Raw genomic sequence first — 27,757 nt, forward strand, 5'->3', positions numbered from 1 at the left:
GGTGGTATTTAAAGCACTCAAGGAAACGCATCGCTGAGGTCATTTAACCTGATAAAACCCGGCTTCTTGACAGCGGCAAAACAAATTGTTTCCAAAATGGGTGGTTTTGGGAGCGGTTTTTTGCGGATTCGGGTCGATTTCAGGTGGGGATTGGGGGTTTAAAACGTTTTTTTCCAGTTTTGTGGGAACGCCCTGCCCACACTCAAAATGGCGGCGGCGCTGAGGCGCTGAGGCCGCGGCCGCCATGGCGCTTTCGGGCGGGAGCCGGCGGAGGCGGCGGCGGGGTAAGGGCGGGCCGGGGCCGGGAGGGACCCTCGGGATGGAGCCCGGGAGCGCCGGGAATCACCGCCGGGATCGGCGGGAGTCACCCCGGGGGCGGCGGGAGTCAGCCCCGGGATCGGCGGGAGCGATCCCGGCTGCTGCTGCCCGGCGGGAGGCGATTGCCGGGCGCCGCCGCCTGAGGGAGCGCACAGGTGACCCCTCCTGTCCCCGCGCCCTGAGGGACGTGATCCCGCTTGTGCCAAGCGCTGGGATAAACATTCCCTGTCTCTGCTTTCCTTGCAGCGCTTCCCAGATTTCTGCGCACAGATCAAAATCTTGTGGCTGCACTTAAAACCCAGAAGATGCTGTGCCGGTGGCACAAGGAGCAGCGCGGCGCGGCGACATTGCCATAGGATGGTGAGCGTCGGTGCTGCTCCAGCCTGGAATTCCTCGGGGGAGGAGCCTTTCCAGGGGTGTCCCGAAGGTAACGTCCTTAGGGAGAAATCCACGTGCTGTGTGTTTAAAAAACCCCCAAACTTCAAGACTTTCGGAGGAATTTGGCCAGCAGTTTGCTGGGGAGAGAATGGAAATTCTCTGGAGCATAAATTGAGATTTTCTTGGGGTATAAATTGAGATTTGTCTGGAGGATAAATGGAGATTGGGGAGGGTACATGGAGATTTATTCTGGACAATAAATAGGGGTGCTCTGGAGCATTAATGGAGATTTTCAGGTGGATAAAATAGAAATGTTTCTGTCAGGTAAGGGAAGATGCTCCAGAGGATAAATTGAGATTTTTTTGTGGGTTTTTTTTTTTTTTCCCCCGAAAAATAAATGGAGATCCTCTGAAGAATAAATGGAGTCTCTGGAGAATAAACTGAAATTCTCTAGAGGATAAATTGAGGTGGTTTTTTTTTTCCCCTGGAGCATTTCTCTCTAGAGGATAAATGGGGATGCTCTGAATGTTCCTCAGCTTATCCAGACATCTCCAAACAAGCTGGAAACTTGTTCCAATTCCTGACCTGCCTAATTTGATGGATCTTCATCATGCAGGAATTCCTGCGAGGAATTTTCCCAGGGATTAGCACAGTTGAGGAACTCCAGCTGTTATTTACGTCCTGCTAATGCTCTTTCTTACCTGTTATCGTGTTGTCTCACTGCTATAAAGATATTTTTATTATCACAATCTGCCTTTTTAAGACCCTTCTGGTTGTTTATGCCATCAGTATTCCAAGGATTCTCATTTTAATCCCTGCTGGAGCCCTTTGTTGTACGTGCACGTGCAGCTACTGAGAGTTTAAAGGAATCTTTCCTGGGGAAATAAATGAAGGAGGAACTTCCTCTTCCCTCCCCTGAAGAGAAACTTAAGATCTCATTGGAAAGACCTGAGGGAAAAGTAAGTAGCCAAGGCTTGTGTATCCTTGGCAAAAAGCAGGGTGGGTTGCTATGGATAACAGGATTTTATTTTGGGAATATTTAGTCCTATCCTAAAGAAACCTCTTCCTTTTCTGTGCTAATTATTTCATGGAAAAAAAATGACATTAAAATATACAGATACAAATATTTTCTTGGAGATTCAGGCCACTGTTGGGCTTTATTTTTTAAAGGAGTTGTACCAATTCCAGTTGTACCAATTCCAGTTGTACTGATTCCAGTTGCACCAATTCCAATTCCTTATCAGGAACTCTGTAATTGAATTGAAATATGGTTTGAGTTTTGCATCAGTTCTGATGCAATTAAAGTGTCTTTGCAATTAATCTCTTGGATTAATTATGCTTTCTGCAAATCTTGCACACGTGCACATTTTGAAAGTATTTATTCCCAAATTGCCAGGGAAAAAGCTGGAAAGAAGTTACAAACAAACCCGCAAAATGGACGAGGGGGAACGGGGTTTTCATTCAAATCCTTGGAGTGAGTGTTCTGGAGACTTAAGGATTCGGCAGCACTTTGGAAAACTAAAGATCAGCTTCCAAAGGGGAACAGAAAACACAAATCTCGGGGGTTTTCTGAAGGAAAAAACGGTGGGAGTTGATGGGTTTGTGGGAAGATGCTGCAGTGCTGGGGGGGCTTTAATCCAGAGGCAGCTGAACTCGGAGCTGATCTTGGAACTTATCTCTCCCATCGGGCTCAGTGTCAGATCCTGGTGTTAGCGGAGCTCCCGCGGGAGCGTGCATCGGGATCTTATCGCAGCTGAGGATCTCGCAGAGGAGCAGCAGGAAATTAGCACGAGCTGCTCATTGATTTCTCTGAGCACTGCACAGAAACCAGGCCGTCCTGCTGGAAAACAGGGAGGCAGCAGATGGGCTGGAAGCTCCCGCGGATCTTGGAGCCCAACCTCTGCATCTGCGCTGCTTCCAGTGTGCTGGTGATGAGCTGTGTCTCCGCATGGGAGTAGCTGGGAGCGTTGCAGAGATCCCCGCTGGCCATGGGAATTACACAGTAGGAATCTGGATGCGAGCAATCCTTTCCCAGTAGAATTTAGGGCTCCTTTGCCCATAGTCCCTCAATTTCCTGCTCCTGGGAGATGGTGTAGTTGAGGTGGTGGTGATCCATCAAAGGCTGGAGGTCTTCTCCAACCTCAGTGGTTCTACAGTTCCACCTGTGCAGGGTGAACGAGGGAATTAGGGCGCGGAATTCCGCTGGACTTTCCCTGCCGTGCCTGAATGGAAAGAGGGGAAAAAGCATTCCAACGTTTTTCTGTTTCTTCTGGCAGGATGGAGAAGAAGAAAATCCTGATGAAGTCCAAGGTTGCTGCTCCCAACCTGCTGAGGGCTCTGCATTCCCTGTACCGGCTCGGGCACCTCTGCGACGTGACGGTGCTCACCCAGCACCTGGGAATTCAGGAGGAATTCCCGGCTCACAAAGCCGTCCTGGCAGCTTCCAGCAACTACTTCAAGGGGCTTTTCCTGCACCAGGAGATGCTGGACACCAAGAAGTGCACGGTGACTCTGCAGGACATCTACACCGAGGAGTTCACCTCCTTTCTGGAGTTTGTGTACACGGCAGAGGTGGAGATCGAGGCGGGAAAACTCCAGCGGATGAAGGAAATAGCAGAACGGCTGGAGTGCCAGGATTTGCTTGACATCTGTGAGGAGGTGAAGGCAGAGGGCAGGAAAGGCTTGGACTTGAGCCTCCACCCAAAAGGGCAGAGGGGTGGAAATGGGGGATCACAGTGGCCCTGCATCCAGCAAGAGGAGAACCCCAGGAACTCTTCCCAGGTCCTGGCAATTCCCATGCAGAGGAAACTCTGGGATCGGCAGAAACATAAGGAATTGCTGGTGGGCTACGAGCTCATTGGAGGCCAAGCTGGAGGCCTGGAGCAGGAGGCCATGGCTTTTCCAGCCCCAGAATCCAGGCCGGCAAAGCTGCCCCGCTGCAACAAGGCGCCCTCCCCGAGTAGACTGGGTGTGGCTATCACCAGCCTGGAGAACAAGGATGGCCGTTCCCTCCGCAGGGGGCAGGAGCGGAAGCAGGAATCCCAGGCGTGTCCCTACTGTGACAAGGCCGGCAGCTCCAAGTGCGGCCTGGCCGGGCACCTCCGGAGCCACACCGGGGACAGGCCCTTCCAGTGCCAGCGCTGCCCCGCCAGCTTTGCCCACAGGGCTGCCTACACCTCCCACCTCAGGTACGGCGTTCCTGGGAATGTGCTTCCTCGGAGTTCCAGGGTAAAGCGTTCCTGGAGCCCTCCCTGCCTTAGTTCCAGAATTCCTTGGATCTGACTCGAAGCGTGTTGAAATCGGGATTTTTCTGTCGGCCTCGCAGTGAGGATGACTGGATTGAGGTCTCTCAGATGGGGAATTTAGGGAGTTTCCCATTGGACTAAGGGGGACTTGTGCAATCAGATTTCTTTGGAATCCTCAGATTCGGGGTTTTAAATAGGAATTTTGTGTTTATCTAGGCATTTGGTCTCTATTTCTGTGGTTTAAATCCATGATTTCGTGGCCTGGGAGGAGAAGTCCATCCTACATTCCTGCTCAGGGTACAATATACAGACCTTAATGAACTGAGGTGCTTTAATTGTCTTTAATTACCCGGTCCAACTCTTCCCCAAATCTCCCTATTTCCAGGCTTTCCAGACACGCTGGGAATTTCTTAAGTGGTTCAAGGAACAATTCAGAGGAAAGGACTCTTCCCCCGAGGCCCGAATTGAAACAATCAAACAATTAACGAGTTTCAATTAAACTTACTGAAGTTGTGCTCCATTTTTAACAGGAAAATCCATGAGTCTGGGCAAGAGAGGAAGCTCCTGCCTGTCTATTGGATGGTGGTTCCACCCACACACGGCCCAAACCCCACAAGCCGTGACCAAGATCCCAACGGAGAGACTTGGGATGGGACACCAGAAACCTCAGGGTGTGAGGAAGATCCCGGGAATTCATCCATTGCCGAAGCAGGCAGGAGCGAGGAGCAGCAGGGATGGAGGCAGGAATCCCAGGAAGATGAAGGAGGGAATGGAGATGAAGGTGGAATGAGCGTGAAGGGCGAGGAGCAGGGAGACTACAATGCGGGATACTCAGAAGTTGAAGGAAGCAGGGACAACGAGGAATGTTCCGAGGAGAAGGAAAAGGAGGATGAAGCCTCAGCAGAGAAGGACCCTGAACCAGGGTTTAAACTAAAGAAAGCCAATAAAAGCGTGGCCAACAAGAAATCCGTCTGCGTGATCCGCTGCGACAAGTGCCAGGAGCAGTTCGCTTCCCGGAAAAAATACGTGGATCACTGCCGGGATGTGCACCAGAGCCTGCCCGGCAAGGCGTACCAGTGCGAGGTGTGCAGCAAGGCCTTCGCCAGCTACGCCAGCTGGAAGGAGCACCGCGCCTGCGTCCACAGCGAGGAGAGGAGCTTCTCCTGCAGCCTCTGCCAGGCCACCTTCAAGAGGAAGCGGGACGTGAGGACGCATTCCGTGCGGAAGCACGAGGGCAGGGCCAAGCGGCCGCTGTGCTCCGTGTGTGGGAAGATCCTGAGCTCCCGCACGGCGCTGGTGTTCCACATGCGGACGCACACCGGCGAGAAGCCCTACGAGTGCGGCGTGTGTCGCTCCAGGTTTGCTCAGCCTTCCCAGCTCAAGATCCATACCAGGTCAGACTCTGGCCCTTCCCGTTCCTCACCCCCTCGGGCAGGAACGCTGGGATATCGTGTTCAGTGGGATCCGTGATTAATTCCCTTACGCAAAGGCTTTGGCTCCGTATTGCATTTCCCATGGTCGGGATTTCAACATGGATACCCTGTCCAAACTTGCAAGGGATAGCCGTCATTTGGGACAGGCTTTGAAATCCCATGATGGCCCTCAGTGATGAAGTAAGTGAGTCAGGGATCCTGGAGAAGCGGATCCTGAGCTGTGCTCACTCTTGGAGCAAGGAATTGCCCTGGGATTTTGTCTCCGTGTGCAATTCCAAATCCGCACCGCTCAGCTGGAGCTTGACGGGAGGAGTTGCTCCCTGGTGGTGTCTGTGTGGATGTGTCCTCTCCCAGGAGAGGGTGAATCATCCCATGGAATTTCCCATCTTTCTCGGGAGCAAGACTGATGATAATCCTTTGTCCTGACAGCTCAAAATCAGGAATGATTTTGGACATCATCCTGTTTGGGTTGGAATAAGTTAAGACCAAACATCAGGCTCAGATTTTTCTGATACTCTGTCATTTTCCGTCATTTTCCCTTCTTCCTCCTTTCCCATGCCCTGAGCTATGACTCCTGGACAAAGAAAGGTGGAGTTTGTAGGGCCTGAAAGTGAGGAAAAGGTAAATTTTGATTGGGAATTTTACTGCTGGAGCGTAGCGTGCCCGTACCTGGAAGCACTCCGTTTCCCAAGGGAGCAGAACTTCCCTTTCCCGCTGCACTGAAATCCCAAAGGCAGTTTCCAAGGCAGTGTTTTAGGGATGGGGGCCTAATGAGTCACTGATGGTTGGTGTTCTGTGCCCCTCAGGTCCCACACTGGGGAGAAGCCCTACGTTTGTGAGGACTGCGGCGCTTCCTTTGCCGACAAAGGAAAACTCACCGGCCACAAGAGGACACACACAGGTGGGAAATGAAGTACTCCAGCTGGCTTCTCCCAGCCCTCTCCTGTTTCACTGCTAGGAGTTGCTGGGATGTGGAGAAAAATGCTCTTGGATACTCACAGAGGAGTATCCAAGAACCAGGAAGGAGTTAGGAGGGATGGAAGGACTTGTAGCCTGGGGAAAAGGAGGCTCCAGAGGGACTTGGTTGCTCTCCGTAATTCCCCGATGGGAGCCAGAGGGAATTTGGGCTCTGCTCCCAAGGAACAAGTGATAGGATGCGAGGAAACGGCCTCAAGTGGTGCCAGGGGAGGTTCAGGACATCGGGAAGAATTCCTTCATGGGAAGGGTTGTCAGGCGTTGGAACGGGAGGGAGTCCCCATCCCCAGATGTGCTCAGGGAACACCTGGACGTGGCACTGATGGCCAGGGTGGGGATCGGGCCCAGGTTGCACTCGATGACCTCAGAGGTCTTTTCCAGCCTGGATTCTGTGATTTGCAGGTGGGCTCTGAAGGACAGAATTCCTCTGGGAGTTTTTGCCAACGTGCTGTTTCTGCTCCCTCAGGAGAGCGCCTGTTCCGGTGCGACGTGTGCGGGAAGCACTTTGCCACCAACGAGTACCTCAAGTGCCACAAGCGCTGTCACCTGGGAGCCAAACCCTACAAGTGCGAGGTCTGTGGGAAAACCTTCGGACTCAGAGCCTCCCTGGCCCAGCACAGCAACGTCCACGCAGGTAATTCCCAGGCTGGGAAAAGGAGTGGTGGCTTTGTGCTTCTTCCCAGCGTGGGCGGGGATGTTTCATCCCACAGCTCGCTGAACTGGGGGGATCCCAGAATCACTGAGGCTGGAAAAGAGCTCCAAGGCCATCGAGTCCAAGCTGTGCCCGATCCCCACCTTGTCACCAGCCCAGAGCACCGAGTGCCATGTCCAGGCCTTCCTTGGACACCTCCAGGGCTGGGAATTCCATTGGGAAGCAGGGCTTGTCCTGACCCTGGCTCATGGGAACGTTGTGTGGTATCCTACAAAACTGAGGCCTGGCTCGTGTGGCTGAAGGAATTTGGAATAGAGGATGGCTGTAGCCTTGGCAAATTTGGGAAATACTTATCATGGAATGGTTGGGGTTGGAAGGGACCTTAGGGATCATCTCATTCCACTGTCCCAGGTTGCTCCAAGCCCCGTCCAGCCTTGGACACTTCCAGGGACGGGGCCAAAGAGCCCGCTGCTATCTCCTAACCCCCTGTTTTCCGGGATCGTTATTCCCAGAGACCCGCCCCTATTTCTGCGAGCAGTGTGGGAAGGCCTTCACCCAGCAGGGAGCGCTCCGGCGGCACCAGCGCATCCACACCGGGGAGAAACCCTACAAGTGCCGGGCCTGCGACAGGACCTTCACCGACATGTCCACCCTTCGCCGGCACGTGGCGGTAGGACATCCCACGGGATCTTCCCGGTCCTCAGTGCCACGCCCAGCGTGCCAGTGTCACGCCGGGAGCGGGAACTCCCAGCCCTCAGCAGGGGCTGCCCTAGGGATGAGTTTTAGGGCAGGGGTGTGAGCTGCCATCTTAAAATCGATTCCTGAGGTTTGCAGGATTTCCCTCCGGCGGCGCAGCAGCTCCCACTGCTGGCTGCCGATCCAGCCGTCTCCCAGTCCTAGGGAAAGGGTTACCGTCCCTGGGAGTGACTGGATACGGCACTTCCTGATGGTCGTCGATGGCTGCACTCCATCTCCGAGATCTTGTCCTAAACGATCCCATGAAAGCATCTGGGGAAGGACCTGGGATTGGAGATGCATTTTGTGGATTAGCCACAGAGTCTCTGATGCTTTAACCCTCATTCCCGACCCAGAACACGAGGGTTTATTGGACCTCGTGCCGCACATTAGTAGGAATTCACACGTTCCCAGCGTTCTGCTGGAAAGTGCTGAGCTCGGCTCTTCCCAGAGACCTCCGGGTCCTGGAAGTGACAGCGAAGACAGAACAGGAGGTTCCCTTCCAGTTCCAAGTGCATATTTTGCCTGTGTGCTGAAATTCCAGCTGATTTTGGAAGCGTTCCATGGCAGCAGAGCCAGAAATTCAGCGCTGAGTTGGCAGAAGAGCCTTGCTTGTGTTTTAGTTGAGCCTTGGAGTGCAGGATCGTGGCGTTATCCCAAAATCGTTGGGTTTAGCTCTGGATTCAGTTAAATATTTCCTAGTTAAAAATCAGATCTAATTGTTCTCCTGCCTCACTGCCTTTTTTTTATTCCCAGATCCACGACCGGAATGCTCACTGGAGAAGCTTCTTGATCGACCTCACACCAAAAAAAGACCACAACTGGTCCAAAATAGAGACTTTCACGGAAGTGCATCCGGGAGGAGATTCCATGCCCGAAGTTTGGTCGGTTGACCACGGGAAGCTTCATAAACCAGAAAGTGCTAAAGCAGCAGCACACGTGGCACCTGGGGCTGGGGACACCGGGGACGCTGATCCCTCCCTTCTCTATTTGTAAGCTCAGTTTTAGCCCCAGCAATGGGTGGTTTGAGGCAGAATGGTGGGAATTACCCTTTGGAATGCAGCGAATCGCTCCCAGTGGTCACTGCAGCTGCCTCGGGAGCTGGATTACAGGTGGCAAAGGGGTAATTCCTCATGAGGGTATTTATTCCAGTGAAATGTTTCGATCTGTACGGAGTTTATTTTTCCAAAAGCTGTGGGAGAATCCCACTGGGAATGGGCAGGGCGGGGTGTGTGGGTGTTCATACAAACACAGCGCGGTGCCGCCGCTGTAAATCACCAATGCCTCCTTTAATAAAACCGTCAGTGCCGCCCAGCCCGCCCCTCCTTCATTCGCCCGGATTTCCCTGGGGAAAACGCCGGGATTTGGGACCGCCAAGGCCGGGGGAGGGGGGTAGGCCGCGTTGCCTAGCAACGTCCGGCGCGCTTCGTGGCGTCACTTCCGGCGCGCCGCCGCCTCAGCCGGGGCGGGCCGGGGTCGTGGCGCGTCAGCGCTTCCGGCCGCGCCCGGGGCTGAGCGGGAGCCGAGGCCGGGAACGGACCGGGAGCGAACTGGGAACAAACCGGGAACGGGTCGGGAACGGTGAGTGCGGGATCCATGGCGGGCTGGCCCCGCCCGCCGCCTTTTTCTCCCGTCTTTCCCCCTTTATTGCCCCCCTCTTCTCTTTTTCCCCTCCTCTTTCCTCCCCCTTTCTTTTCCTCTCCCCTTTTTTCTCCCCCTTCCCCTCCTTGTTTCCCCCCTTTCCTCCCCTTCTTTCCCCCGCCTCTTCTTTTCCCCCAGCCCAGCATTCCCGTGTGATCCAGGGCCCTTTCCAAAAGGGATTGGAAGTGGGCACTGGGGGTGGTTCTCCATGATTCCAGCAGCAGCCACCTGGGAATCCTCTCCCCGTTCCCCTTTGGGCTGGAGCTTCTTGCCTCTTTCCAGCCAGTTTTGCCTCTGGAAGAGGAGGTTTTCCGTATTCCTGGGAAATGAACAGTGCTCAAATGGGAGTTAGAGGGGCAGTTGTGAAATGACACGAGAAGTAGTTAAAAGTCATTTTTATTGGGGTAAAAAAGTGGCGTTTTGGTAGCACTGATTGTTTATAAAGCACTGGGCGAGACATCAGTTCATTCCCAGCAAATGGAAAGAAATTCCTTAAATTCCACTAGGAACAGGGTTCAGCTCCACAGATTCCTCAGAGCACCTTCAAATCCATTAGAAATGCAGCTTCTTCTGGGGTCAGACATTTGGGAAAGCACCCCAGAACTTCCGTTCTTTTACAAACTTTGGAGCAGCTTCAGACATTCCCGGGAAATACGGCCCAGTGGAAGGTTGGAAATGGGCCTTCAAAATGTGCAGGCTGCGAGTCCATTGTGAGGCATTCCTGCCATTTTGGGGGTTTTCAGTGTGTGGATACGATTATCCATCACGAAAGAGCTTGGGACTTTGTGTGGAGATCATTTTCAGGCAGAGTTTTTGGGATTGCAGTTAACTTTGGCTCAATCTTGCCTTCCTTTTATTGCCTGGTGAGGCCAGCAATCATTCCTTCATTCCAGGTGCCTTAACTTGGATCCAGCTCTGTTTGCTCCATCCCTGTCCCAGCCTCTGACAGTCCAAAGGGTTTCATGGAAACACCAGGGTTGGGATTTAAGCTCAGATTCGCTCCATGGTTTTGTTGAGGAGTCGGAGATCAGTCCAAGGTTGGATGAAACGATCTCGGAGCTCTTTCCAACCTCGGCGATTCCATGAAACTCAAACCCCAGCCGCCGCGAACCTTCGGAATTCCGCTGGCTGACGCGGGCTCTCGTTAGCAGGGAGAAGAAAGATGGAAAGCAATCCTGTTCTGCTGGAATCCAAGTCCTCTCCCATCAACCTGCTGAACGAGATGCAGCAGCTGCGGCTGCTGGGCCACCTGTGCGATGTCACGGTGAGCGTGGAGTACCAGGGCGTCCGCGCGGAATTCCCGGCGCACAAGGCCGTGCTGGCCGCCACCAGCAAGTTCTTCAAGGAGGTTTTCCTCAACGAGAAATCCGTGGATGGCCCCCGGAGCAACGTGTTCCTCAACGAGGTGCAGGTGGCGGATTTCGCCTCCTTCCTGGAATTTGTGTACACGGCGCGCGTGGAGGTGGAGGAGGACAGGGTGCAGCGCATGCTGGAGATCGCCGAGAAGCTCAAGTGCCTGGATCTCTCCGAGACCTGCTTCCAGCTGAAGAAGCAGATGCTGGAATCTGTGCTGCTGGAGCTGCAGAACTTCTCGGAATCGCAGAATTCCGAGGAGGAAAGCGCCGCCCACCCGAGCGCCGCGGCCGCAGCAGAGGCCGAGCGGGACCCTCCGGATTCTTCCGTGGCCAGGCCAGGCCACGGAGCATCTCCCGAGGGGCCGGCTGCCAAATCCAAGGAGAAGATGGACAAGAAGAAGGAAGTGCTGAAGGCTCCTTACGCCAAGATCCGCAGGGCGAGCGGGCGGCTGGCCGGCAGGAAGGTGTTCGTGGAGATCCCGAAGAAAAAATACACCCGGAGGCTGCGGGAGCAGCAGCGGAACGCCGAGGAGGAAAAGCAGCCTGAGGGCGAGGAGGGAGAGCAGGAGCAGGAGGAGAACTCCGGCAAACCTGAGGGCTCCTCTGCGGAAAACCTCCCCAAAGGCGAGGAGGACAGGAAGAAGCGCGGCGGCGCCTTCAAGTGCGGCACGTGCGAGAAGGAATTCCTGTACGAGAAGAGCTTCCTGAAGCACATCCAGCAGAGCCACGGCATCGCCTCGGCGCTGGAGTTCCGCTGCGAGACGTGCGCGCAGACCTTCGCCAACCGCTGCAACCTGCGCAGCCACCAGCGGCACGTGCACAGCAGCGAGCGCCGCTTCCCCTGCGAGCTCTGCGCCAAGCGCTTCAAGAGGAAGAAGGACGTCAAGAGGCACATCCTGCAGGTGCACGAGGGCGGCGGGGAGCGCCACCAGTGCCACCAGTGCGGGAAAGGCCTCAGCTCCAGGACGGCGCTGCGGCTCCACGAGAGGACGCACACAGGCCACAAGCCCTATGGCTGCCCCGAGTGCGAGGCCAAGTTCTCGCAGCCTTCGGCGCTGAAAACGCACATGAGGTAGGAGCAGCTTTGCCTGGACTTGGGGCGCGGCCCTGAGCCTCCCAAATCCCTGTTGTCATGTGGGGTACAGCCCTCAGTGCCTCCCAAATCCCTGTTTTCTCCTCATGTGGGGTGCAGCCCTCAGTGCCTCCCAAATCCCTGTTTTCTCCCTGTGTGGGGTGCAGCCCTCAGCGCCTCCCAAATCCCTGTTTTCTCCTCATGTGGGGTGCAGCCCTCAGGGCTTCCCAAATCCCTGTTTTCTCCTCATGTGGGGTTCAGCCCTCAGAGCCTCCCAAATCCCTGTTTTCTTCTCATGTGGGGTGCAGCCCTCAGAGCCTCCCAAATCCCTGTTTCCTCCTCATGTGGGGTTCAGCCCTCAGAGCCTCCCAAATCCCTGTTTCCTCCTCATGTGGGGTGCAGCCCTCAGAGCCTCCCAAATCCCTGTTTTCTCCCTTTGTGGGGTGCAGCCCTCAGTGCCTCCCAAATACCTTTTTTCTCCTCATGTGGGGTGCAGCCCTCAGAGCCTCCCAAATTCCTTTTTCCTCCTCATGTGGGGTGCAGCCCTCAGTGCCTCCCAAATCCCTGTTTTCTCCTCATGGGTGCAGCCCTCAGAGCCTCCCAAATCCCTGTTTCCTCCTCATGTGGGGTTCAGCCCTCAGTGCCTCCCAAATCCCTGTGGTCATGTGGGGTACAGCCCTCAGTGCCTCCCAAATCCCTGTTTTCTCCTCATGTGGGGTGCAGCCCTCAGTGCCTCCCAAATCCCTGTTTTCTCCCTGTGTGGGGTGCAGCCCTCAGGGCTTCCCAAATCCCTGTTTTCTCCTCATGTGGGGTGCAGCCCTCAGTGCCTCCCAAATCCCTGTTTTCTTCTCATGTGGGGTGCAGCCCTCAGAGCCTCCCAAATCCCTTTTTTCTCCTCATGTGGGGTGCAGCCCTCAGGGCTTCCCAAATCCCTGTTTTCTCCTCATGTGGGGTTCAGCCCTCAGCGCCTCCCAAATCCCTGTTTTCTCCTCATATCCCGTGTGGGCCAGGACTGTGCTGCAGAGAAATGTGGGTGGGATTCCTCCAGCACATCCTTAGACTCAATACAAAGACAAGTGTGGAAATATTTGGGAAGGATGTGGCGGGGTTTTCAATGGGAAAATGCCGGATTTGGGGGCGAAGCAGGGAAAACAATGGATCTGGGAATAGGAGGAGGTGGCGCGTTACTGATGTCACCCACACGGAGCTGATGCGGCACCCGCTGGGTTTTATCTGTCCCAGGGTGGTTTTATCAGGGCAAAAATCATCTCTGAGGGGTTTTCACCCAATTTTATCCCTTATTTTACCTGTCTTAGGGCAAGAATCATCTCTGAGGGGTTTTAATCTGATTTATCTGATTTAATCTGTTTTATCTGATTTAATCTGATTTATCAGTTATTTTATCTCCCTCGGGGCATTTTTATGAGGGCAAAAATCATCTCTGAGGGGTTGAACTTGATTTTATCAACTTTATCTTTCCGAGGGCATTTTTATCACAGCAGAATCATCCCTGAGGGGTTTTAGCCTGATTTTATCCCTTATTTTACCTGCCTCAGGGCAGAACCCTTTTTCATGAGGGCAAACATGATCTCTGAGGGGGTTAACCTGATTTTATCAGTTATTTTATCTGTCCCAGGGCGTTTTTATCACTGTAAAAATAATTTCTGAGGGACTTTACCCTGATTTTATCAGTTATTTTCTGTGTCTTAGGGTAGGCATTTTGATCAGGGCAAAAAAAATCATCCCTGAGGGGTTGAAGTTGATTTTATCACTTCTTATATCTGTCTCAGGGCATCTTATCAAAGCTAAATCATCTCTGCGTGGTTTGACATGATTTTATCCACTTTATCCTTGTGAGGGCATTTTTATCAGGGCAAGAATCATCTCTGAGGGGGTTTAACCTGATTTTATCGGTTATTTTATCTGTCTTGGGCCAGAGACATTTTTGTGAGGGCAAAAATCATTTCTGAAGGGCTTGAGCCTGATTTTTTTCATGGAAAAGACATTTTTATCAGGGCAAAAATCACCTAGGAAGGGCTCGAGGCTGGTTTTATCCCTTTTTTTCTCTTTCTTGGGGCATTTTTACCAGGGAAAAGTCCTCTCTGAGGGGTTAACCCGGATTTTTTTTTTATGTTCCCAGAGCCCTTTCAGGAATTTTGGACACTGGCATCTCAGTGCTGCCTTAATTTGGGTGTGCTGGGAATTTCTCCTCCTTTGGGATCTATTTTGCCCCGTGGATGTGCCTCTCCAGGAAAAGCAGCCATCCCAACCCCCTGAGGAGCTTTCCCTCACATCCCAAAGGGTCAGGCGCCACAGCCTGGAGAGAATTTTCTAAATCTGGCTGCTTTCCCCCTTGAAAAACTCGGTTTCACCGTAACATTCTTGGATGTGGGCGTTGATCCAGCAGTAAGGATCAGTGGGAATGAGGGAAGGGTTCATCCTGGAGTTGGAACATTCCTTTTTCCTTGCAGGATCCACACGGGGGAGAAGCCCTTTGTGTGTGACGAGTGTGGGGCCCGCTTCACCCAGAACCACATGCTCATCTACCACAGGCGCTGCCACACAGGTGAGGCTGCAAAACTGGGAGAAACCAATCCCAGCCATTCCAGGGAAATGGAAAATGCTGCTTTTTGGCCGTGTTTTTATGGATAAAATGACATCTCGTCGTCTCTTAGGTGGGATTTGCCTGAGAAAGGTTCCCAAGGATGTCCCGTGATTTTAAGCTGAGCGAGGGTTGATTTAAATTGGATTTTGGAAAGAAATTCCTCCCTGTGAGAGCAGTGAGGCCCTGGAACAGTTTCCCCAGAGAAACTGTTGCTGCCCCATCCCTGGAATTGTTCCAGGCCAGGTTGGGAACAAGTTCCAGGCTTGGAGCAACCTGGGATAGAGGAAGGTTTCCCTGCCCATAGAATGGTTTGGAGCTGGGTGACCTTTAAATGTCCCCACAGTGAGGCCACGCTCCGGAATTTCTGTGGGATATTTAAGAGCATTCCCAAAGCTTTGCTGATTTAATCCTCCTTTTCCCCCTTTTTCAGGGGAAAGGCCTTTCATGTGTGAAACCTGTGGGAAGAGCTTTGCCTCCAAGGAATACTTGAAGCACCACAACCGGATCCACACGGGATCCAAGCCCTTCAAGTGTGAGGTTTGCTTCCGGACCTTTGCCCAGCGGAATTCCCTGTACCAGCACATCAAAGTCCACACAGGTAGGATGGATTTGTTCCTTTTCTTGGATACACCCCTCACCACGGCAATATTCCAGCCAGGAATTCTCAGCCAGGTTTTTTCCCCGCGTGCACGCCTTGATGTGTCATGTCCTCCCCTCCTCCCACTAGTCCTGCGTGACAGCAGTTCCCTGGCACGCTTCCGTAGGCTGTGGAGATGCCGGGATCGTTGGGGATGGAGAGCTCTGGTTTAGCTGGGGAAGGAGGAAAACTCCAGACAGGGAGTTTGTGGGGTGTTTGGAGCGATCCCAGGGCTGGGAGCGGCGTGGGGGTTCTTGCTCAGAGAAGGGTGAATAAAGAGGAGGAATACCTGGATTCTGGGCAGGACTTGAGCCTGTCACGGAAAATCCATGGGAAATCTGTGGAAAAGTGGAGCGGCAGCACGACTTTCTGGGGCTGGGAGGAAGCTGCTGCCTCCAGCTGGGTCACAACAACACTGGTAGCACCGGGATGTTTTCCCTGGCCGTTCCCTGCCATGCGGGGCTCGCCGGGCATTCCCGAGCCGCAGCAGCCCGTGCCCAGCCCGCGCCCCATGCCGTATTCCCAGGGGAGCGGCCGTACTGCTGTGACCAGTGCGGGAAGCAGTTCACGCAGCTGAACGCGCTGCAGCGGCACCACCGCATCCACACCGGCGAGAAGCCCTTCATGTGCAACGCCTGCGGCAGGACCTTCACCGACAAATCCACGCTGCGCCGCCACACCTCGGTACGATCCCGCCCTCCTGGAGCGCCTTCCGGGGGCTGCCACAGCCCATGGGCTGACGGGTCAAGCGTGGGTGGGGCTTCCAGTTCTGGGGGAAGCTGGGATGTTGGGAAGGGATTCTTCCCTGGCATAGTTTTGCCAGAAAACCTGTGGCTTCCACATCCTTGGAAGTGTTCAAAACCAGGTTGGACGGGGCTTGGAGCGATGTGGGATAGTGGGAGGTGTCCCCAGATCACCTTTAAGGTCCCTTCCCACCCAAACCATCCCATGACTCCAAAACAAAGACCTTTCCTACCAGCATCAAATACAAGCTTGACCCAAACTTTGCCTTGTCATCCCGTATCCAACGTTCTCTCCCCTGGTTATCCCTTTGCAGATCCATGATAAAAACACCCCCTGGAAGTCCTTCCTGGTCATCGTGGAAGGAGCCGCCAAGAACGACGAGGGGCACAAAACGGAGCTTCCCGACGAGGAATACGAGGTGTCCCCCAAAATCCCGGAAAAGCTGCTGGCCTTCCCAGAGAACAGCCCCTACCAGGGCCTGGCAGCCGGCCCGGGAAGTGGGAATTCCGGCACGGACTGTAAGGCCCCGGGAGCACAGGAATCTCTGCTGGGAGAGCTCAGCGTGCTCCACACGCAGACGGACTCCGGGCAGCCCCAGCTCCATGCCCTGGTGAACATGGAATAACTGGGGACTGCCGCCCGCTCCTTAGGCTGCACCCCTTGTACAGTCCTTGGCCCGAGGGAAGCTGGGGAAAAGTGGATTTCCAGCTTTCCTCTGGAAATTCCTTCCCCAGCTCCATCTCCTGTGGTCGGGCAGGGTGGCACCACGCCGGGGAATTTGTGGGAGTTGATTCCCTGGGAATTCAGGGCGTGGCTCAGGGACCTTGGTGGTGCAGGTTTGTTTTCCAGGGAATTCAGTGCCACATGGACAATCAGGAGAACCGATGTTTCTCCGTGACATTCGCTGCGTTTTCCCCAGTGGAATTTCATCCAGGAAAAGTCTGGCTAAATTTGCTTTTCAGGAAATGCTGGTTTCTCTCTGCTTTTGCCAAAGATCCCAAAGAGTGGGAGCAGCTTTGGAGTTTCATTCCAGGAGTTCGGAGTCTCTGAGCAGCGAGAGGGGCAGGTGGGAGCCAAGTGTTGCTTCCTTGGTTTTACAATTCCATGGAAGCTGGAGCAGTCTGGCACTTGGATCCTGTCACTTCTCACCTTCCAGCTGCTCCAGCTCCCATGGAATTGGGCACTTAGGAGACCAAAACACCTCCTGGAAAAAAGTCTGGGAAAAGGCTCAGTTCAGAGGCTTTTGCCGCTCCATTTTCGTGGAATAGGATTTGGGGGATTTTCCCTGGGCAGGGAGGGAGCCTCGGAGTGTTGTCTCCTGTTCTTTGGGAACAGCAACTTGCTGCTACGGTGCAATGCTCCAGACCTCGGGGTCGGTTTCCCAGTGTCAAAACCCGCAGCTCTTCCCATTCCTTTCCCCGTTTCTTTGCCTGTTCCTGTAGTATTCCCACCGAGATTCCTCAGCTGAAGCTGGGAGCAGAACTTTGGGAAAGGTAAGCACAATCCAGCCTGGTGAGGTCCAGCAATAAAGACCACAGAGGTATTTTTTGGGATAAAGGGATGGCGGAGGCGTTCTCATGGAATTCAAAGCTAGGAAAAAGGGAACTTTTGTACCGGAGGGCATTTCCAAGAGGATATATTTGAGATATTTATTCCTGCTGGAGCTCAGTTATTCCCAAGGGAATGAAAGGGGTTGTAGATATATTTAAAGGCTGAGCAGTTGGATCCGGAGCCAGGGAATGTTTTGTACTCTGGGAATACACGGAAGTGAGTTGTCTGAGCTGTTCCTATTAAAATATGGAATATGGAGACCTCCCAGTGACTTGGTCATATCCAATGGGATACTTTGGGATGCTGACAGGCTCGGAAGGTCCACCTGGAGAAGATTCCCTGGAAACCTCAGAAGGGGCCTGCAGGGAAGTGGGATCCAGCAGGAAGTGAATCTTCAGCAGGAATTGCAGTGACAGGAAAAGAAGGAGGGAAGGGCGTCCCAGTGACAGAGGGGGAATTTTGGTGGGATATTGGGAAGGAATTCTTCCCTGTCAGGGTGGGCAGGCCCTGGGAGAGTTTTTCCCAGAGCAGCTGTGGCTGCTCCATCCCTGGAGTGTCCAAGGGGCTTGGAGCAAGCTGGGATAGTGGAAGGTGTCCCTGGAACAGGGTGAGCTTTAAGGTCCTTTCCCACCCAAACCATTCCATGATTCCAAACAGGAGTTCAGGGAATCACAACTCCTCCCAGCCTCCATCATCCCACCACGCTCCAGCCTTGTGAGTTTCCCAGAAAAACCACTGCTCCCTCCTTCCATCCATGATTTTCACTTTATTCATGAACAGAGTCACACCAAACATGATATTCCTGCTAAGGCCATTTCCTTAAATAAGTTTTCTGAGTAGGGGGTGATGGAAGTGGGGCGGGAATATAGCGGGAGTGGCGGAATTGTCACCTGGGAACCGTCACAATTCACCATGGATACAGCGGAGGACATGCTGGAGCTACTCACACACAGCTACCAGGTGTAGGGATGGAGTAACAGCCCTCCTGCTCCTCCTGGCCTACAACACCCACACAGGGAATGGGAACGCAACCGAGAAACACCGGGAAAAGTGGAACCTCCCACGCTGTGCTTCCCCTCATCCCAGCTCCCACGGTGCTGGACGCCGGACAAAGCCATTCCGAAGGGTGGGAATGGATGAACTCCGTGTGCTGCCAAGCCTGGAGCTGGGATATCCCTCCTGCCTCCCAAGCCCGGGCTTTTCCATCTCTTTGGGATGTTTGGGATGAACACGAGGACCTGTGGGAAGTACGAGATGGGGAAGGGCGGGAAAACACCAAACCAAGGAGAATTTGGCATGGATCAGGATTTTTGGTTCTCAGAACTTCAGAGCCCACCAAGCCAAGCTCTATCCAAAGCCCAACATTCCAACCTTTTTCCAGAGGAAAGAGGGGCGGGGCCTGCCTGGAGCCTCCAGAACAGCCCTTAAGTCATGAAGTCACTCTTCCCAAAAAGTGACAAATTGCACAAGCTCCCGACGCCTCCGACACATCCATGGAAAACCAGGCAGCTCCATCCTCTCTCCCTAACCACGCATCCATAAATTCCTGCAGGAATTTTTCAACCCTTCCCAAGCAAACTGCGCCTTCCCCCGGCACCTGAATTCCCACAAGGCTCCCGTGGGATCAAAACCCGTGTGCAGCTGAGGGGTCGGAATTTAGGGATCGTGCCCAGCGCACGCGGAGGGACAGGTACAAAAGCAGATCCTTCCTCGGGTGGAATTCTTTGGGAAGTGGAGGGATGGGATGCACCACGAACTGAAGTGGAAAATCAATCCAAGAAAGATGGAAACCAACCAGGACCTAGGGCCGACCCCGATCCCGGCGCTCCTGGAATGCCTCTGGCGTGGCGGGGGTGTGCGGGATATTGCCAATTCCCAAAGCCTCTGGCTAGCACCGCGTCCAGAGCCCCGAATCCAAACGGATCCAACACTTGAGAATGGGAAAACAGGAACACAACAGGCTGGAAGCGCTTACTGGTACTGTGCCGGCCTGCATGGAATATTTACATGCTGGAATCAACGGAACAGCGGGAAAACTGGGAGCTGTCAGTGCAGGCACCGGGATGAGTGGGACCAAACCCGAGGAGGAGGAGGAGGAATTCTGCTCCAACAGCTTCTCCCGCCTCGGATCCGCCCGGAGCGTCACCACAGAGCTAAAGAAACACAGGGAGCCGTGGGAGTGGGAAGCGACGAAAGAAAGCGCAGGATTGGGTCGGGAATGCCCGGGATTGGGTCGGGAATTCCCGAAAAGTCCTCGGCTGGAGGCGGGAAGGGCCCGCGGGCGTCACTTGAGGTCGCCGTCGCCCTCGCCCTGGATGGTTTTCTTGATGCGCAGCAGCATCGTGGTGAGCCACTGATCCAGCCGCGAGATGGAGTCGAATTCCTTCACCTGGCACCGGCAAAAACGTGGATCAGGAAAGGGAATGAGGCTGGGATGGGAGCGGCACACGTCTGGGAATAAAGGGGAGGGAAAGGGCGGGGGGAATGCAAAGGACAATGAAGAGAAAGGGGGGAGAAACGAGGGGAAAGAAGGGGGGAAAATAATGGGAAAGGGAGAGGGAAAAACAAGGGGAAAGAGGGGAAAAGCAAGGGGAAAAGGGAAAAATAAGGGGAGGGAAAATTAAGGGAAAAGGGGGGAAAATAAGGGGAAAAGGGAGGGGGAAGAATAAGGGGAAAGAAGGGGGGAAAATAATGGGAAAGTGGGGGGAAACAAGGGAAAATGAGAGAAAAGGGGAAACAAGGGGAAGGAGGAAAAAGAGGAAGGGCAAAAAAAAGGGGAAAAGGGGAAGAGAGGAAAAAGGGGAAGAAGAGAAAAGGAGGAAGAGGAGAAAGGGAACAAACCAAGGGGAAAGGGGGGGGGAAACAAGGGAAAGGAAAAAAAAAGGAGAAAAGAAAAAAGGGGGAAAGGGAAAGAAAAGGGGGAAGGGGGGGAAACAAGGGAAAGCAGAGGGGGAAAGGGAAAAGACACAGGGCCAAGATCCTGGGAAAAGTCTCTCCAAACCCACCCCGAGCACTTTAAGCTCCTGTCAAACACCAAAGGATCCAGGCAGGATCTCAACTCTCCATGAGAAACCAGGAATGCTGAAGGAGGAAGCTGGGACCTTGCCGGAGCAGCTCCACTCCCAGCCCCTTTCCGCGGGTTCCCAAATACTGAACAGGGCACAGCTATCCCAAAAAAGAGAGGGCAGAAGCAGCATTCCCAAGGGAATCTGTGAGTACTCACTGCCTCGGTGTAGGCCTCGCTGTTCTGCTCCTCGTGGGCTTCCAGCAGTTTCTGGGAAAACACCGGGAAGAATTAGGGAATGCGCTGTTAATCCACGTGCCTGCTGCGGCATCTCATCCCAGGGAACAGAGAAAACACCCACCACAAACACGGCGCTGGGCCAAACCCAGGGAAAAGTGAGGCCAATGTCCTCTAAAAGATTGGGATAGAGGAGAAAAGCCCCGGAAAAGTGGGAAAGCCCCCTGGTTACTCACTTTCAATAGCTTGCATTCCCGGGAATCTGTGAACGCCGGGAACATTTCTTCATATTTCTCCAGCGCAAGCTGGAAGAGAGAAGAGATCCCTTCACGTACCATTCCCAGGTTTTTTCCCAGGATTTGCCTTCCCATCCTCAAACTCCGGGAAGTATCCACCACGTGCCAGTGGCACATCAAGAACTCCAGCCACTGCTCAGGAGGGATCAGGGACTCTGGGGATAACGGTTCCGAGCCCACCGAGCTTCTCCCAGCAGGCTGGTGGGGAGGGCTTGGGAATTCTGGGATAACTGACCTTGGCATTCAGCTCATCCACGATGAAGTGGCACAGGGCAGCTTTGAAGAAATATTCCTTGGCGCTGTACTTGAGCAGGGGGTTATCCATGGTGTTTGTTCCCACCTGGAGAAAAAAAAACATGGAAAAAAGGGGCAGGAAAGGAAACCCTGGATCAAACCAATTCCAATTCCACCCTGAGCCACGGGGCTGGGAATAAAAGGCATGGAAAAAATGCCAAAAGGCTGTTGGGAAGCAGGGAGGTTTCGAGCTCATCCCAAGGGAAGTCAGATGCCACTGGGCTGACCCCTGGTTGACAAGGAAATGGGAAAACAAATCCATTTGGGAAAAAGCTGCTCCGGCATGAACCCCCTGCAAGCACTGCTGGTATTCCCAGGTAAATATCCCACAAAAGGCAGAGCTGATAGATCCAGCAGGGAATTTTCTGCCAAAGGGAGCTGGAAATACATTCCTTTTCTTGGAAACACCAGAAATCACAGATGTGGCACTTGGGGACACTTGGCCGTGCCAGGGGAACAGCGGGACTCGGACCTCAGAGAGCTTTTCCAACCTAAGCAGCTCCCCGATTCCAGCAGTTTTGCCAACCCCCCCGTGCCCTTTTCCTTGGGATTTGCCTATGCCCATGGCTGTTCCCATGGGATCTGGCTCCTGACCTGCTCGTAGATCTCGATGGCTTTCTGGTACTGCTCCAGCTGCGCCGCGTACGCCGCCACCTTCAGCAGACACTTGTTGGCTGAGCTGCAACCACATCCCAAAAATCAGGCCCTGAATCCTGGGAATTCACCAGCCCGTGCCCCAGCACCACCCAGCACCCCTTCCCCAAGAGAAAAGCAGGAAGCCACAGCTGGGATTTAGAGGAATTCTCTCGGAATAGCCTGAATTAGAAGTGTGGTGGTTGTGGGATGCATCCCTGCTCCGGCCCTTCCCGCCGATCCCAAGGACTTGCCTGTTGGATTCCTCTCCCTTGTAATAATCCGCGGCCTGCTCGTAGTGCGCGATGGCCTGGGGACAGAAACGTGGGATCAGAAATCCTGGGATAGAGCACCCCAGGGAGCAGCACTGACATGCAGGGAGAGCGATGGGATCCAACGGAGCGGAGCCGAGGAAGGGAATCCTTGCCTGGAAAATCATCCCTAAACCCCACCTGCTTTTATCCTGCAAAACTCTAGCAGGAGATCCGCAGTGGGATTCCTGCCCAGGGAGCCTGGAAATGGGAATGAGGGAATCACTGCTGACATGGGAACTGAAGAGGGACAGAAAACGGCTCCATGACATTCCCAAAGCGCTCTTCCAATGGGGACACCGAGGTGGGCTCTCACCGGAGCGTTCGGCACAGGGACACACCAAAAGACTGGGAATGCTCCATGCTGGGAAAAGCACTGACTCCAAGTCAGGGCTGGATTGCACCTACACTGGGAATTCCTGGAGATGGGGATTACAGAGAGCAAGGAAATCCCATGATGGTTTGGGTTGGCAGGGAAGATCCACTTCCATTGGGGGAACACCTTCCACTATCCCAGGCTGCTCCAGCTTGGACACTTCCAGGGATGGGGCAGCCAAGGCTTTCTGGGAAAGCCGTGCCGGGGCCTCCAATGACGTCACTGATGACGTCAGCAGCGATGACGTCCCCGACGTCCCCTCACCTTCTCGATGTCCACCAGCTCGGCCTCGTAGATCTCGGCGATGGTGATGTGGTGCTTGGCGGCGATGGTGAAGCGGCCCTGGGGACGGGAGGGAGGCGGGGTGAGGCGCGGCGTTCCCGGGAGGCCGCGCGGGTTCCCGGGAGCGGGGCCTTACCATGTCCGTGTAGATATCGATGGCTGCGTTTAAGCAGTTGATGGCCTCTGCAGCGTGCGTGAGAGACAACAGCGTCAGCCTCAGCCCGTTCCCAACCCCGTTCCCTGCAGCTGCTCCAGGGACACCGACTCAGCAGGGTGGCTGCAGTGACCTCGGTCCCAGCGCGCCCAGCAATTCCCAAAGGGAGCAAACACCGGGATGACCCAACCCTGAGTTTGGCCTCTGCCTCCCCCAGCGCAGCAAAATTCAAGGGATCAACTCCACAACGCTGCTGTTTTCCAGGGAATTCTGGGTTTTATCCACCCTGAGTTTGTTCCTGTGTCTCCTGGGATAGTGCTGGTGGGAGGTGGGGGATTCGCTTCCAGACCTGTCTAGGGAAAATGGGATTGGAGGCTTTCCCAAAAATCCCAACCAGCTTGAAAGAATCCCAGATCCTCGATTGTCATCCCAGCAAAGGCCAGGACTGGGGAAAGCCTCGGGGACACAGCAGGGATCCCACCGGGATCCAGCCCAGGGACTGCCTAGAGCCATTCCTCAGGAAGCCCTTCCCTAAAGCCAAGCCAAACCAGGACGGAAGCTGCCGGAATTCCCAACGCCTCGCAGCATCCCCAATCCCAACAAACGCCAAGGATGGTGCTGACCCTCCTGCACCATCCCAAATCTCCTGGAAAAGCAGGAATACACCTCTACCACCACTGAGCGTTCAACCACTGGGAACAATCCCAGATTCCGCTGCCGGATTCCACTGCCTTACCTTGCGGATCCGCTTTTTTGTAGGCATTCCCAGCATCCACGAAGCTGGTGGCAGAGTCATGCTTGCTCTGGAGCTGCATGTGCAGCTTGGCTGCCTGGCAAAAGGCATTTCCTGCCGCTGGAAAAGAAGGAATAGTGATCCCGTGAATTCCGGGAACGAGCAGGAATGTGCCGCTTCCGGGACTCATGGAGATTCAGGGATGAGGGCTTCCCAGCAGGATCACCAGCTGTCATTTTAGAATTCATCCAAGATCCTTCAGCTTATTCCCTCTGCCCACTCTCCCAGCATTTAAGTAGGAATTGCACGGACACAGAGACCATTCCCTATGGAATAACTCACTGGAAGACGTTTGGGCACTCCGGGATCACCTGGGATCAGTGATGCCACCCTCAAATCCCAGGATTTGGACTCACCACTCCAGTTTTTGGCGATCTTGAACATGTTGGCAGCCCTGGTGTACATCTCACATGCCTCCTCCACCCGGGTGTTGCCCCTGGAATACAGCGGGAAAGCTCCTGAGGCCGGGCGGGAACACGGCTCCCGAGCCGAAATCGGGATTGGGAATCTTGGCCTCTCCAGGCTCCCTGAGGCTGATCCTGCCCCCCATGTGAGAGCACTGAAAGGGGAACGCTGGAGTTGGGGGCTCTCCCGGAATTCCGAGATGCCAAAGGTCAGCGTTTTTGGTAAGGGAATGCAGATTTTTCATGGAACTCCTGGAAAAAAGGAGGCTCCGGGGGGACCTCCTCGCTCTCCCTAAGTCCCTGACAGGAGCCAGGTGGGATCGAGTTCTGCTCCCATGGTAAAAAAAGGAACCCCAGAATCCCTAAGGCTGGAAACCCCTCAAGCTCACGAATCCAACATTCCCCCACAGTCCACGTCCCCAAGCGCCCCATCCACGCTGCTCTTCAATCCACCTCACAGCAGCGATTGTTCCGTTTTCTTTCCCATCCCTTGGGAATTCTGGTGCTTTTCTCCCCTCCCTCTCTCCCTCTGGCAGCCGAGCCCGGTTGGTTTGGAAGCGCAGGCGGGATTTTTGGATCCCTCCTTGCCCTTGGAAGCCGCCTCTGGCACGAGCCGAAGCCAACGGCGGCAGCACCGAGGAATGCTACACCCAGAGAGGCCTCTGGAATGGGCAGGTCCCAGCCTTTTCATCCCAAAAAACTAAAACTAAAGGAATAACAGCGCTTGTGCAAGGTGGTGGAGCAATTCCAGGAGGAGCCCAGGCAGGAAGCGGGCACTGGGAGGCCTGGACATCCCGTTTGCCGGGACGATGCCAAGAGCCGAGTCACCCCCCCATCCTCTCCTTCCTCTTTTTTTTCCCTCCAGCTATTTTTAGCCCTGAAAATTAAAAATTCCCCTCTTGAAATCTCTGCCCGTTCCCTCCAAGGATTTTCAGGAATTTGCCGCCCGGATTACGCCCCTGGAGCAGGCCCTGCCTGATTAATCTGCTGGAATCTGGCCGGGGAGGAATTTCTATTTAAAACTTGGGGGTTTTAGGGCGGCCGCAGCCGATTTTTCCTGGCTGATGGATACAAACCTCCAGGCCTTCGCGGAGCATCGCTCCGGGAATGCTCTTTCCTTAAAAAAAACTAAGGAAAAGCGGGACTGAGGTGGCCAAACCATCCCGTTTCCAGGCACACCCCCAGGAACAGCGAGACTCGAGCAGCCAGGCCCAGGGAAAAGGAAGCTCTGCCATTTTCTGGGATAGCGCCGGCCGCAGCCCCGGGGTGCCGGTGTTCCCTGGGGTTTCGGGAGAGCCCATCCCCCGATGATTCCCCCAGGATAAAGCTGGGCCGCGGGCGGAGGACGGGAGCCGCAGAGGCCGAGCGCGCTCGGCACATCCCTGAGGCCATGGGCGGCCAGGAGGGGCTGCTCCGGGGAGAGCGGGCTTTGGATCGGGATGGGAGCGCTCCGTGCGCCCTGACAGGGATAAGGGAGACCCTCACCCACACCGCGGGGCTGGAGCTGGGAAAAAGGAGGAACAGATTGGGAAGGGGAGGATGGACGTGGGGAAGGGGGGCTGGAAATAGGGAAGGGGCGGATGTAGGAGACGGGAGGGGGGCAGGGGCTCGGGGTGGGGGGATCCAGGAGCTGAAGGGGAGCGGGAGCTGGGAATGGGGGTGCGAAGGGGCTGGAAGGCGGCGAGCAGGAGCTGGAGAGGGGGATCCAGGAGCCGGGAAAGGGGGGAGATGCAGGAGGTTGGCCGGGGGATGCGGAATGCGGGAAGGGTGATGCGGGAGCCGCTCACCCGAAGAGCCCCCGCAGGAAGGAGTGCGAGCCCTTGACGCGCTTCTCGGCCTCGGCCATGAGCTGCACGGCCTCCCGCTCCTTCCCGGCGCTGTCCATGGCTCGCGCTTTCCCTGCTCGTCTCTCCTTCCTCTCCGCTCCTTCCTCCTCCTCCTCCGCCGCGGCACCGGGAGCGCGGCGGGCGCGTGCGCGGGGCGGGGCGCGCGCAGGATGCGGGATGCGGGATCCGGCGGGGATCGGGGATGAGCGGCTCCTCCCGGCGGGTGCGACCCGCGCAGCCGCGGCCCTTGGGTTATTCCCAAAGGGGGATTCCTTCAGGAGCTTCCCCAAGAGACGGCTGTGCTTGATTGCGAGGGGATGGGAGTGCGATCCCAGCTTAGTGCTGCCGCTGGGATCTGGGTCAGGTCAATCCTTATCCCGAAGGTTATTTATGTTACTCCCCGAGTTTCCTGGGAACGACCTCACCTGTAAGGCAGGAGAGCTGAAGCTCAGACTCCCGGGAGGTGAGCTACACTTTCCTGGGAATATTCCACACTAAGGACAGTCAGAAGAAGGGACACCTGTGTCCTGCCCCCGTTACCTGAGCGCACATTTGAGTTGTTCCGAAACGCCCCTGGAAGGAGGGAGCCCCTGTGCGGGTAAAACTGGGATATTCCTGCCTGATCCCTCCCCTGCGCACCCGGGCCGAGGGAATTCCGTAGTCCTGAACAACCCGCCGGACTACAACTCCCGGCGTGCTCCGCGGCCGGCGCGCGGCGCTGACGTCACTTCCCTGCGACCGCTGTCTCCATGGCGACGCTGGCGCATCCCGGCGTCGCTCCCGCGGGAAGGTCCCGCACGGCGTCCCGGCAACGGCGGGAACCGGGGAAGGGACACGCCGCGATCCCCCCGGCTCCGCCGTCCCGGATCCTTCCCTGGGAGGGAATGCCGGCTCCGCAGTGCCGGGAAGACCCTGCGATCCCCCGGGAAAGGAAATCCCGGCTGCGGTGTCGCAGGAATTCCAGGTGAGTGACCCGGTTTCAGGGCTGGGAGAAACTAAAGCCGGGAGCAGTTCCCAAGCCGGGAGCTGCCATCCCCATCCAAGTTCGGTGGGAAAACCGGGAACTGTTCCACACTGGATCCCAATTAATCCCAGGGGTTTCCCCCTTTTCCAGGCAGGACAACATGGAACCTTTTCCTCTCTCTGAGCTGGGGCTTCCGACAGAAAACAAGGCTATCCAGGGAATTCTCTGCCCCATGGCTGTGGAGCTCTGCCACCTCCTCCTCGCCCTGGAACGGGAAGATGGGATTTGTCCGGCCTTTCCCAATCTGGGGGAAAAGGCGGAAGAATTAGCCAAAGCCATGGAAGAACTCGCTGCTCTGGCAAGGAGGTGAGGTGGCTGGGAGTCTCCCGGCTGGATTTGGGGGCTGGGAAGAGATGGAAAATGTGGCAGGGAGCCTGCATCCTCCTGGAGAGGTGGCAGTGGGGAATAGAGAGGAGCGCTGAGCCCAGTCCTTCCATTCCAGGCTGTCCGAGGATTCCGGCCAGGAAGGGAGCACGGAGGTGTGTCCCGTGGGTGAATCCCTGGTCCAGGCTGGGAGGGACGTGGTGCTGGCAGCATTCCAGCTCCAGGAGCATCCCGACAGCCCTCGGCACCGGGAGCACCTGGCAGCGGCCACCAGGCGGGTCCTGGTGGAGACAGCAAAGGTGAGGGGGACACTGGGAAGGGACACGAGAGGGGGGGAAGCTCCAGCAGATCCATGGAGCAAACCACACCCCCTCCTCCCCCCTCCAGGGATGAAACGGGAATGGGAATTCCTGACCTTTTCTGCCTTGTTTCCCGGTTAGATCCTTCAGCTGGAAGAG

At 55.1% G+C, this 27,757-nt stretch overlaps 3 protein-coding genes across 3 annotated transcripts; 2 read left to right on the plus strand and 1 right to left on the minus strand.

Moving 5' to 3' along the window:
* Positions 1 to 247: 247 nt before the first annotated feature.
* LOC309585956 (uncharacterized protein) lies at positions 248 to 8,950 on the plus strand. The gene is made up of 8 exons (XM_082302433.1): positions 248 to 284; positions 565 to 745; positions 2,973 to 3,884; positions 4,472 to 5,335; positions 6,181 to 6,275; positions 6,816 to 6,983; positions 7,514 to 7,671; positions 8,493 to 8,950. Exons 3-8 carry the CDS (start codon positions 2,974 to 2,976, stop codon positions 8,730 to 8,732), a joined length of 2,436 nt encoding a protein of 811 aa, XP_082158559.1. The 5' UTR covers positions 248 to 284; positions 565 to 745; position 2,973; the 3' UTR covers positions 8,733 to 8,950.
* A 251-nt stretch (positions 8,951 to 9,201) lies between these two features.
* On the plus strand, positions 9,202 to 17,507 carry LOC309586113 (GDNF-inducible zinc finger protein 1-like). Its single transcript, XM_082302681.1, has 6 exons — positions 9,202 to 9,317; positions 10,529 to 11,804; positions 14,276 to 14,370; positions 14,840 to 15,007; positions 15,573 to 15,730; positions 16,104 to 17,507. Exons 2-6 carry the CDS (start codon positions 10,540 to 10,542, stop codon positions 16,413 to 16,415), a joined length of 1,998 nt encoding a protein of 665 aa, XP_082158807.1. The 5' UTR covers positions 9,202 to 9,317; positions 10,529 to 10,539; the 3' UTR covers positions 16,416 to 17,507.
* A 672-nt stretch (positions 17,508 to 18,179) lies between these two features.
* NAPB (NSF attachment protein beta) lies at positions 18,180 to 26,108 on the minus strand. The gene is made up of 11 exons (XM_082302118.1): positions 25,913 to 26,108; positions 24,078 to 24,157; positions 23,665 to 23,781; positions 22,911 to 22,957; positions 22,757 to 22,834; positions 22,060 to 22,115; positions 21,767 to 21,851; positions 21,114 to 21,218; positions 20,819 to 20,887; positions 20,565 to 20,615; positions 18,180 to 19,730 (listed from the first exon to the last, which is right to left on the minus strand). Exons 1-11 carry the CDS (start codon positions 26,008 to 26,010, stop codon positions 19,626 to 19,628), a joined length of 891 nt encoding a protein of 296 aa, XP_082158244.1. The 5' UTR covers positions 26,011 to 26,108; the 3' UTR covers positions 18,180 to 19,625.
* Between the last annotated feature and the right edge of the window lie 1,649 nt (positions 26,109 to 27,757).

The sequence above is a fragment of the Coloeus monedula genome, assembly GCF_965178545.1.
Source record: "Coloeus monedula genome assembly, chromosome: 2".
NCBI classification, from domain to species: domain Eukaryota; kingdom Metazoa; phylum Chordata; class Aves; order Passeriformes; family Corvidae; genus Coloeus; species Coloeus monedula.

Bases quoted from the DNA above. Each gene is read 5' to 3' on its own strand.
- LOC309585956 (XM_082302433.1), top strand. From the start codon at position 2,974: ATGGAGAAGAAGAAAATCCTGATGAAGTCCAAGGTTGCTGCTCCCAAC. The intron at 3,885-4,471 runs GTACGGCGTTCC...CATTTTTAACAG, and splicing joins GCCTACACCTCCCACCTCAG to GAAAATCCATGAGTCTGGGC. The intron at 5,336-6,180 runs GTCAGACTCTGG...TGTGCCCCTCAG, and splicing joins CAGCTCAAGATCCATACCAG to GTCCCACACTGGGGAGAAGC.
- LOC309586113 (XM_082302681.1), top strand. From the start codon at position 10,540: ATGGAAAGCAATCCTGTTCTGCTGGAATCCAAGTCCTCTCCCATCAAC. The intron at 14,371-14,839 runs GTGAGGCTGCAA...CCCCTTTTTCAG, and splicing joins CCACAGGCGCTGCCACACAG to GGGAAAGGCCTTTCATGTGT. The intron at 15,008-15,572 runs GTAGGATGGATT...CCGTATTCCCAG, and splicing joins GCACATCAAAGTCCACACAG to GGGAGCGGCCGTACTGCTGT.
- NAPB (XM_082302118.1), bottom strand. From the start codon at position 26,010: ATGGACAGCGCCGGGAAGGAGCGGGAGGCCGTGCAGCTCATGGCCGAG. The intron at 22,958-23,664 runs GTAAGGCAGTGG...CGCACGCTGCAG, and splicing joins CAAAAAAGCGGATCCGCAAG to AGGCCATCAACTGCTTAAAC. The intron at 22,116-22,756 runs GTGAGGGGACGT...TTCTGTCCCCAG, and splicing joins AGCTGGTGGACATCGAGAAG to GCCATCGCGCACTACGAGCA.